At 42.7% G+C, this 11,953-nt stretch overlaps 1 protein-coding gene across 1 annotated transcript in view; it reads right to left on the bottom strand.

The window, feature by feature from the left end:
- Nucleotides 1-3,445: 3,445 nt before the first annotated feature.
- Nucleotides 3,446-11,953, bottom strand: part of LOC133415089 (apoptosis regulator BAX-like) — a 12,233-nt gene continuing 3,725 nt past the window's right edge. The window contains exons 5-6 of the mRNA XM_061700910.1: nt 11,640-11,744; nt 3,446-3,804 (exon numbers count right to left, since the gene is read on the bottom strand). Coding sequence (XP_061556894.1) covers nt 3,664-3,804; nt 11,640-11,744 — 246 coding nt within the window. The 3' untranslated portion in view covers nt 3,446-3,663. The remainder of the gene's footprint in view (nt 3,805-11,639; nt 11,745-11,953) is intronic.

The following is an 11,953-nucleotide window of genomic DNA, read 5'->3' as shown; positions in this document are numbered from 1 at the left end:
CTTGATGACTTTTTCTTACACAACTCCCTAAACTAGTTCAGAGTGTACCATCCGAAACTTCTAAATTTCATATACTGGTAGTGTCGTAGCGGCACGGTGAGCGACTAGTTAGAGCGTCTGCCTCGCAGTTCTGAGGACCGGGGTTCAATTCCCGGCCCGCCTGTGTGGAGTTTGCATGTTCTTCCCGTGCCTGCGTGGGTTTTCTCTGGGCACTCCGGTTTCCTCCCACATCCCAAAAACATGCATGGTAGGTTAATTGACAACTCTAAATTGCCCGTAGGTGTGAATGTGAGTGAAAATGGTTGTTTATTTGTATGTGCCCTGCGATTGGCTGGCAACCAGTTCAGGGTGTACCCCGCCTCCTACCCGAAGATAGCTGGGATAGGCTCCAGCACGCCCACGACTCTAATGAGGAGAAGCGGCTCAGAAAATGGATGGATGGATGGATGCACTGTCGTAAACCAACAACACCCTGTTTACATATTCTGGATATTGGAGCCTTGCTCCCTGCTTCTGTTTTCGCCACTCTTATTCTCTTCTTCTTTTCCTTTCAGCTTGTCCCGTGAGGGGTCGCCACACCGCGTCATCGTTTTCCATGTCAGCCTATCTCCTGTATCCTGCTCTCGAACACCAACTGCCCTCATGTCTTCCCTCACGACATCCATCAATCTTCTCTTTGGCAGCTGGAGCCTGGCAGCTCCAATCTCATCATCCTTCTACCAATATACTCACAATTACTCCTCTGGACGTGTCCAAACCATCGAAGTCTGCTCTCTCTAACTTTGTCTCCAAAACATCGAACCTTGGCTGTCCGTCTGATGAGCTCATTTCTAATTTTATCCCACCTGGTCACTTCGAGAGCGAACCTCCCCATCTTCATTTCCGCCACCTCCAACTCTGCTTCCTATTGTCTCTTCAGTGCCACTGTCTCTCATCCGTACATCATGGCTGGCTTCACCACTGTTTTATAAACTTTGCCCTTCATCCTAGCAAAGACTCTTCTGTCACATAACACACCTGACACCTTCCTCCACCCGTTCCAACCTCCTCGGACTAGTTTCTTCACTTCCTGACCACACTCACCAATGCTCTGGACGGTTGACCCCAAGTATTTAAAGTCCTCCACCCTTGCTATCGCTTCTCCCTGTAACCTCACTCTTCCCCCACCACCCTTCTCATTCATGCACATATATTCTGTCTAACTTCGGCTAATCTTCATTCCTCTTCTTTCCAGTGCATGCCTCCATCTTTCTAACTGTTCCTCCAGCTGCTCCCTGCTTTCACTGCAGATCACAATGACATCTGCAAACATCATGGTCCACGGGGATTCCAGTCTCATCTGTCAGCCTATCCATCACCACTGCAAAAAGGAAGGGGCTCAGGGCTGATCCCTGATGCAGTCCCACCTCCATCTTAAATTCGTCTGTCACACGTACAGCACACCTCACCGCTGTTCTGCTGCCCTCGTACATGTCCTGTATTTTTCTAACATACTTCTCTGCCACTCCAGACGTCCGCATGCAGTACCACAGTTCCTCTCTGGGTACTTTGTCATAGGCTTTCTCTTGATCTACAAAAGACACAATGTAGCTCCTTCTGACCTTCTCTGTACTTTTCCATCAACATCCTCAAGGCAAATAATGCATCTGTGGTACTCTTTCTCGGCATGAAACCATACTGTTGCTCGCAAATACTCACTTCTGTCCTGAGTCTAGCCTCCACTACTCTTTCCCATAACTTTATTGTGTGGCTCATCAACTTTAGTCCTCTATAGTTCCCAAAGCTTTGCTCATCACCTTTGTTCTTAAAAATGGGCACCAGTACACTTTTCCTCCATTCCTCAGGCATCTTCTCACGCACTAGAATTCTATTGAACAAGCTGGTCAAAAACTCCACAGCCACCTCTCCTAGATGCTTCCATACCTCGACAGGAACGTCATCAGGACCAACTGCCTTTCCATTTTTCATCCTCTTTAATGCATTTCTAACTTCCCCCTTGCTAATCATTGCCACTTCCTGGTCCACCACACTTGCCTCTTCTACTCTCCCTTCTCTCTCATTTTCCTCATTCATCAACTCCTCGAAGTATTCTTTCCATCTAGCTAGCACACTGCTGGCACCAGTCAACATATTTCCATCTCTATCCTTAATCACCCTAACCTGCTGCACATCCTTCCCATCTCTATCCCTCTGTCTGTCCAGCCTGTATAGATCCTTTTCTCCTTCTTTAGTGTCCAACCTTCCATACGTCATCATATGCCTCTTGTTTGGCCTTTGCCACCTCTACGTTTGCCCTGTGTCGCATCTCAATGTATTCCTTTCGCCTCTCCTCGGTCCTCTCAGTGTCCCACTTCTTCTTAGCTAACCTTTTTCCTTGTGTGATTTCCTGTACTGTGAGGTTCCACCACCAAGTCGCCTTCTTTCCTTTCCTGCCAGAAGATACACCAAGTACTCTCCTGCCTGCCTCTCTGATCACCTTGGCTGTGGTGTTCCAGTCTTCTGGAAGCTCCTCCCATCCACCGAGAGCCTGTCTCACCTCTTCCCGAAAAGCTGCACAACACTCGTCCTGTCCCTCCAAGTTCCTTTCCTGGATGCCGTACTTACCCATCACTTCTTCATCGCCCCTATTACCTTCACCAACATGTCCATTACAATCTGCACCAATTACGACTCTCTCTCTGTCTGGGATGCTCAGAACTACTTCGTCTAGCTCCTTCCAGAATTTCTCTTTCACCACATTACACATAACACCCTAAATTTCAAGTGTCAGCCTCATCACTCGATCTGATACTCTTTTCACCTCCAAGACATTCTTAGCAAACTCTTCTTTTAAAATAACCCCGACTCAATTTCTCTTGAGTCTCGACACCATGGTAAAAATAATTTAAACCCTGCCCCTAAACTTCTAGCCCTACTGCCTTTCCACCTGGTCACCTGGACACACAATATATCAACCTTTCTCCTAATCATCATGTCAACCAACTCCCGAGATTTTCCTGTCATAGTCCCAACATTCAAAGTCCCCACATTCAGTTCTAGGCTCTGTGCTTTCCTGTTCTCTTTCTGCCGAAGACCCCGCTTTCCACCTCTTCTTCTTCTTCTTTGACTTCGACCCACAGTAGCTGAATTTCCAACGGCGCCCTGCAGGTTGACGGCGCCGGTGGCGGACGTTGTAAACCCGGGCCACGTCCGATCTGGTATGGAATTCTTTTGATGAATGCTCATATTTGTTTGGCAAAGTTTTATGCCGGATGCCCTTCCTGACGCAATCCTCTGTATTTATCTGGGCTTGGGACCGGCCTACAGTTTGCACTGGCTTGTGCCCCCCCATAGGGATGCATTCATTTGCATATACCCCAACACATAAAAAAAAAACTGTCAATCTCAAATATTCCTTCACAAGAAAATACATTAATTTCACAAATTTCAATACATTTAGACCACAAGAATGCTGCCATTTTTTTAAAATTTGGTGTCCTAATCACACGAAGGATAACACATAATATTTAATAAAATACAGTCTCAATAGAAGTATGAAAATACCAAAGTACCATTTTTGACATCGTGGTGCCAAAACATAACAACACAAAATCCTCAAAAAAAGAAAAAGAAAAGTAGAATAGTGGCAACTGGGTAAGCAAGCAGCATGTTGTATGAGGGTCCTTAGCAGTGTCTGGTCAGCCTCCAGGTGATAACACTTCCTAGAGCCAGGCCAGCACAGAAGATGATGATGAGGATATAGTTTTGGGAGTTCAATCCCACGGTCTGCATGGAGGATGTTGTCAGCTCTGAGAAACTGCTGATCTGTTGACAAAAAGAAACAATTTTATTTAACCATACCACAAATATTGTTTGAACGCCACATTAGCAAGAGCAAGGTGGAGGAGAAAGAAAAGAGTGACAGACCCAACAATATTGTCATTTCGTATGTATCAGGTCTGTCTGAGAAAATCAGCAGAATTTTCAACCATCACGACATTCTGGTACATGTCAAACCTGGCAAACCCCTAAGACAAAGGCTGGTAGAGCCCAAAGACCGGACACCCCATACCCAGAAAAGCAATCTAGTGTATGCTGTTAAGTGCAGTGAGGAATGCACAGATTCATACATCGGGGAAACCAAGCAACCACTGAGCAGACGCATGTCATAACACAGACTTGCAAACTCCTCTGATCAAGACTCAGCTGTCTACCTGCACCTCCAAGAAAGATGGCACTGTTTTGACAACAAAAATGTGTATATTCTAGACAGGGAAGACAGATGGTTTGAAAGAGGAGTGAGAGAGGCCATCTACGCGAAGGTGGAAAGACCATCGGTTAACAGAGGAGGGGGCTTACGACACCACCTATCTCCCACTTACAATGCAGTCCATTCCAAAGGAACTCATTAAGTCTGCCTCTAACAAATAACACAAAAACATGGCCTCCTTGAACGTGACACAGCCCCACTACCACTTTACCATTGAATGGAATATTAATAAGGGAGCTTCCACCTAATGACTATTGTTGACGTACAGTGGCTTCTGTGCCAGGCATACCAATGACTGTCCTTTTTTTTTTTTTGGGCAAAAAAGACTGAGAAAGTTGAGGAATGCTCATCAAACACCTGTTTGGAACATCCCACAGGTGAACAGGCTAATTGGGAACAGGTGGGTGCCATGATTGGGTATAAAACGAGCTTCCCTGAATTGCTGTCATTCACAAGCAAAGATGGAGAGAGGTTCACCTCTTTGTGAACAAGTGCGTGTGAAAATAGTCAAACAGTTTACTGACAATGTTCCTCAATGTACAATTGCAAGGAATTTAGGGATTTCATCATTTACGGTCCATATCATCATCAAAAGGTTCAGAGAATCTGGATAAATCACTGCATGTAAGCGACAAGGCCGAAAACCAACATTGAATGCCCGTGACTTTCGATCCCTCAGGCGGCACGTCATCAAAAACCGACATCAATGTGTAAAGGTTATCACCACATGGGCTCAGGAACACTTCAGAAAACCAATGTCAGTTAATAGAGTTCGGCGTTACATCCGTAAGTACAACTTGAAACTCTACTATGCAAAGCAAAAGCCATTTATCAACAACACCCAGAAACACCGCCGGCTTCACTGGGCCCGAGCTCATCTAAGATGGACTGATGCAAAGAGGAAAAGTGTTCTGTTGTCTGACAATACCACATTTCAAATTGTTTTTGGAAATTGTGGACGTCGTGTCCTCCGGCCCAAAGAGGAAAATAACCATCCGGACTGTTATGGATGCAAAGTTCAAAAGCCAGCATCTGTGATGGTATGGGGCTGTGTTAGTGCCAATGGCATGGGTAACTTACACATCTGTCAAGGCACCATTAATGCTGAACGGTACATACACGTTTTGGAGAAACATATGGTGCCATCCAAGCTACGTTCTTTTCATTTATTTCTGCAAGACAATCCCAAACCACATTCTGCATGCGTTACAACCGCGTGGCTTCGTAGGAAAAGAGTGCAGGTACTAGACTGGCCTGCCTGCATTCCAGACCTGTCTCCCATTGAAAATGTGTGCCGCATTATGAAGTGTAAAATACGACAACGGAGACCCCGGACTGTTGAACAGCTAAAGCTGTACATCAAGCGAGAAGGGGAAAGAATTCCACCTACAAAGCTTCAATAATTAGTGTCCTCAGTTCCCAAACATTTATTGAATGTTGTTAAAAGAAAAGGTGATGTAACACAGTGGTAAACATCGCCCTGTCCCATCTTTTCTGGAATGTGTTGCAGCCATAAAATGTAATGATTATTAGCTAAAAACAATAAAATTGATCAGTTTGAACATTAAATATCTTGTCTTTGTAGTGTATTCAATTAAATATAGGTGGAACATGATTTGCAAATGATTGTATTCTTTTTTTATTCATGTTTACCACAACGCCCCAACTTCATTGGAATTGGGGTTGTATAAAAGCATTATTAGCAAAAGGTATGCCCACAGTGAAAAGGAGTAAGACAGTGTCAAAGGCTTTTAAGATGTGGCTGCTTTGCAGGAGCTTATAAAACTCAGTTTTTAGTCTGATACAAATTGATGTTACAGCTTTTTAAAGGTTGGGAGAATTGGAATTGAGCTGCAATATCAAGGAAATTCAGAAAATACATACTAAAGACGATTTCAATAAAACTGATCAAAAAATTCAATTGAACTACACAGAGCAGACAAAAGTGGTGGAGTTAACAATGGACAAAAACATCTGATATTTAGGATGTTGATGACACATTATGCTTGAAACTACAACTATGCATGAGTAAATCTACTTTTTTGCTTTACAAAATGGTTATTTGATAGACTTCTAAAGTAATGTTTAACTGTAAATTATCATCAGCCTAGATGCAAAGTACGTTTTTTCTTATAAACATGTTGCTGCTATTTTTTTGGTTATAAGGACACCTGAAGCCGTTTCTTTTCGGTAATCTTAGTGTCATGCACGACTAGGTGCCTTTTCAGATTATTATCAGAAAATGAAAATGTAACTGTGACATGCTGAATAGGGCCGTCTACGTAGGAAAAAAACAAATGAAAAAGGATGGAACATCTGCAAGCATTAGTGGAATAGTCCCACATTATAGTGTTTTGATGGTTTAAATTGTTGCAATTTTTTTCCAGGTAGTTGTAAATATTTATAATTTTAATTTTGTTTATAATTAAGTTTGCAATACCTCCTCCTATATTATAAAAGATCTCTCCCTTTTTTATGTCTAGTCAAGACAGGGTGTTGATTTAGCAGTTGGGAGAGAGGAGAGATTGGATTAGAAATGGATTATACTGTACACACTACATAACATACACAACACAATAATTAGAGTTGCATTTGAGATAATAGTAAAATGCATTCCTTAGGGGAACACATACACAAATTGAAAATAATCACAAATTATTATTATTATTACAGTATGTGTTCTGATGATTATGTGGGGCCGGTCTAAACCAGTGACTCCCAACCAGTGTGCCGGGGCACATTAGTGTGCTGTGAACGCTCTTTAGGTGTGCTGTGGGAAATTGTATAATTTTACATAATTTCTAAAAAAAAATATTTATTTACAAGAAATAATGTATCTTTGTTCATCTATTTATGCCTTTGAGGCATAGTGACAGACAGAACAATTAAAAGGTCTTCTTTTAGATGGCAGGAAGTATGTACAGTAATTAATGTATCCACCTTTTGTGACATTTTTGTTTGTTGGTGTGCCGTGAGATTTTTCAATTGTAAAATATGTACCTTGGCTCCAAAAAGGTTGGAAATCACTGGTCTAAACCAAAAATGAATAGCCGATTTTTTGTCCCAATTCAGCCCTGAGTGTTGGGCAGTAGCAGTGTTATTAAATAACTTATTTAACTACATTTCTCAGTAGTGTGGTCATAATGTCACAATTTCACCCATCCATCCATTTTCTTCTGCTTATACAGGGGTTGAGTTGTGGGGGCATCCTCTAAAGCAGGGGAGCCCAGACTTGCCTCTCCCCAGCCACTTCGTTCAGCTCTTCCGGGGGGAGTGGGGAATCGCGAGGTGTTCTCAAGCCAACTGGGAGACAGTCTTTTCAGCGTGTCCTGGGTATTCCTCGTGGCCTCCTCCTGGTGGAACATGCCTGGAACACCTCACCAGGGAGTCGTCGAGGGGGCATCCTAACCACATACCCAAGCTACCTTATCTAGCTCCTCTCTATGCAGAGGAGCAGTGGCTCGATTCTGAGCCCCTCCCGGATGGCCAACCTTATAATCCTATCTGTAAGAAACCCTGCGGAGGAAATCGCATTTCGGCCACTTGCATTTGTGATCTTGTTCTTATGGTCACGACCCCCAACTCATTACCATATGTGATGGCACAAACATAAATCGACCGGTAAATCGATACTTCACGTTTCGGCTCAGGTCATTCTTTTACCACGACAGACCGATACAGATGCAGATGCTGCACCGATCTGCGTGTCGATCTCCTGCTCCATTCTTCCCTCAGTCATGAACAAGACCCCAACATACTTGAATTCCTCTACTTGAGCAGGATCTCTTCCTCGACCCGGAGACCCTAACCACTCCACGCTTTTACGATTGAAGACCATGGCATCAGATTTGGAGGTGCTGATTTTCATCCTTTTCGCTTCACACACTGCGAATCACTGCGAACCACTCCAGCAACGGTTGAAGATTACAGCTTGATGAAGCCATCAGAACCACATCATTTGCAAAAAGCAGACACGCAATGCTGAGGTCACCAAACCAGACTCCCTCAACACCTCCGCTATGCCTAGAAACTCTGATCGTAAAGGTAATGAACAGAATCGTTGACAAATGGAAGCCTTTGCAGAGTCCAACCTTCACTGGAAACAAATTTGACTTCCTCCCGGCAATGCGGACCAAACTCTGACAACGGTCGTACAGGGACCGAACCGCCCTTAGAGGGTTCTGGTATTCCATACTCCCGGAGCACCCTCCATAGGACCTCCAAGTTCACAAAGCACATCTAGACTGGTTGGACAAACTCCCAGGCATCGTCAAGGACCCTGCCGTGGGTGTAGAACTGATTCTGTGTTCCAGGACGAAAACCACACTGCTCCTTCTGAATCTGACATTTTGAGACTGAAAAGCTATTTTATGTCACAGTTTTCAATATAAAATAGATTTTAAATAGTGAAGCTACTTTCATGATCACATAGCGCAGTAGTGGAATGCATTGAGAACAAAATAACAAAAGAATGATTAATGGAAAGAAAAATAATTAACAGTCAGTGGTTTGGATTCAGAATCATACTCCAAGTAAAAGTGGACAAATCAGATAACAGGCTGATGTTCTGTGACAAGTCAAAATTATGCTCAGTTGTGTGTGTGGGCTCCACGTGCCTGTATGCACTCCCTACAATGTGTGGGCATACCCTTGATAAGATGACAGATGTTCCCCTGAGAATCTTCTCCCAGACCTTGATCAGGCCATCTGTTGGACAGTCTGTAGTGCGACGTGTTGGGATGGGAATCGAGAACCGGTTCTGAAGTTAATGATTCCTTGGAATCGTTCACCAAATTTTCAAATGGTTCCCTTATCGATTCTAGTAGGGGAGAATGACGTAATCCGCATGTTACGCCATTTACGCAACGTGTGGCCCATCTAACATTCACGGGATGATCGACCTGCAAGTGATATTAACAGGCTATATCACTGTAACCTCTCTCTAACCATTCTGTGTAAGGGTGCCAGATTGTCACCAAAAGCAGAAGTAATTTAATGACTAAAAACAACACAACTTTAACTATTAAAGCCGGTCTTTAGAAAATAAAACTAAGACACAGTCAAAATGTGATACAGTAATTTTACCTATAGCAATGCATTCTGGAAGACAGTGAATACAAATTTTCCATGTGTAAATACTAAAATCCCCCCTGCCAGAAACTGCGACCGGAAGTTTGCCTTGGATTCTTAGGGGCAGTGTGGAGCGATACAGGCAAGGAGCTACAAGTTTACTCAAAGCTTACAAAAAAAAAAAAAAAAAAAAGAGTTGAAGAAAGTCGCCTTAGAACTTGAATAAACTAATTTTTCACAGATTAGGAAGAATATGCCTGAGAGTATTATTATATTAGCTGTCTGTACGTGTTACTACATCATTTGTGTGTGAATATGTTATTTGAAGGTAAATACCTCCGGTGAGCTAATGGAAATATTTGCTCGCCTGTGAATAGGTTTTTCCATTGAGTGTTAGCAATAAGTTGGCGATCTCTACAACAATGCGTCTTTGTATTTAAATACTATACAATGTGTGTAGTTCTTTTTGTTGTACTTTTAATTTTTCAATAATCTTCAACTGGGGTGTCATTAAAACATCTTGAAGCATGCTCAGGTAGGGGAAAAGAACATACTTCACACGCTTGCCGCAAGATATACAGTGCCCGCTCAGGGCACGTTTACAACGCAGGGACTTGCATACACAACCTTCACCACAGCATATTAATCGTCTTTTGGGGATAATGTTTTTATGATAGTGAGAAGCCTGGATTTAATATCCAGTGGGAGTTTTTTATTTTATTTTATTCATTCAATTATTTCTTTTAATCTATTCAAAGTCCCCTGGATGTTTTTCTCTGCCAAACTACAAATTTGAGAATCGATAAAGAATCGAATTGTTTAGCAGTTTTGAAAATGGAATCTATTCCCATCTCTAGCGATGTGGCTGGCAGTGGATGAAACAAGACATGATGTCCCAGAGGTGCTTGACTTGATTCAGGTCTGGGGAACAGGCTGGCCAGTCCATAGCATGTTTTCAACATTTAGGAACTGCTGACACACTCCAGCCACATGGGGCAGAAGGAATCCAGGGCCATTGCACCAGTATACGGTATAGTCTGACAACCGGTCTGAAGATCTCATTCCAATACCTAATGGCAATACCTAATCCGGGTAGCTCTGGCTAGCTCAAGGAAGGTCTGTGTACAGGTCTACAAAAATGTCTTCCCAGGCCATCACTGAACCAACAGCTAAACCGGTCATGCTGGAGGATGTTGAAGGAAGCAGAAAAATTCTCCACGGCGTCTCCATTCTGTAGGATTGTGAGTGCCCCTTCTACTTCTTCATACACGAAGAAACAGATAGCCTTCCTTCAGCTGTGTTGATCCCGTCCTTGGGCCTCCTCTCCACCTCTTGGTGTACAGACCAGTCTCTTGGTATCGCCTCCTTCAGCTGTGTTGATCCCGTCCTTGGGCCTCCTCTCCACCTCTTGGTGTACTGACCAGTCTCTTGGTATCGCCTCCATCCTCGTGATACTGGGCTGGGAGATGTAACAAACCTTCTTGCCAAAGTGCGCATTGATATGTCATGCTTGCTGAGCTGCACTACCTGAGCATCTCCCGTGCGTTGCAGACACCACCTCATACTATCTCTAGTGGTAAGGGCTCTGGCAAAATGAACAATTTGCCAAAAATCAGACAGAAAGGATAAGGACAAGGAATGGTCTGTGGCTTCCACCTGCAGAAAGATTCCTTTAGGGGGTTATTAATTGCCTCTTATTTACACCAGTTATTTGTTCCACATGCACAACAGCTGGTGAAATTGATTCACACTTGGTTTTGCTCCCTAACTGGAGAGGTTGATATCCCAGAAGAGGGATTCACATAATTGTAATTATTTTTTTGAGCAGTATATTTCAGACAAAAAGACATTCCTCTAGCAAATCTGTGCAAACTCCTACTAAAACACACTCCAAACAAATGGCCTACTTAAATGTGCTAAATAAGCACAGTAACATTGCACACTAAAAAATGTTTAGCCAGTGTCAGATGCTAATATTTTAAAGTACTCATAAAGCTATACAATATTAAAGCTTTTTATTATACAAGCTTTGGATATCCAATGAACTGCCACTCAACCAAATTTTCAACCTCTCTGCATGGTTTCATTTTATAAGCTGTGAGAGAAAATAGTTTTTGATTTTAACTAATGGGATATTAAATACATTGAACTACAATTATTGAAATTTTTTTTCAAAATTCAGAAATTCCTTGCATATTCCCAATATTAATCAACAGTGTATAGTATTTTCCTTGTGAATAAAATGTTTCTGTGACCATAAAACACAAAGGGAAATGCAAAAAAAAAAAGAGAAAAGAAATCAGATACAGTATGAACACACCCATCCACCATGTTCCCGAATCCAGCTCAGTAGATTTTTCCGGAAGAAATCCACAGTCCAAATCAGGATCTCCCTCACTGACTGTGGCAGATGAGCCTCCACCATCTGGTGGACACAGAGAGGTTGACAAGCACACAAATCATACTTGTTACCAAATTTCAACTGCACTGTTTACAAATCCAATATTTTTCCCTTTCAATCAGAGATCAACACCAAATATGTGGTCTTGTTTTGAATCTCTGAGCTCTTAAAAGTTCAACAAAATAGTTTTATCAGGTCAGCAACAGTTTACAATTCATAACATTTTTGATTGA

The sequence above is a fragment of the Phycodurus eques genome, chromosome 16 (assembly GCF_024500275.1).
Source record: "Phycodurus eques isolate BA_2022a chromosome 16, UOR_Pequ_1.1, whole genome shotgun sequence".
In the NCBI taxonomy this organism is placed as follows: Eukaryota; Metazoa; Chordata; class Actinopteri; order Syngnathiformes; family Syngnathidae; genus Phycodurus; species Phycodurus eques.
This window is presented reverse-complemented; position numbering and strand designations above follow the sequence as displayed.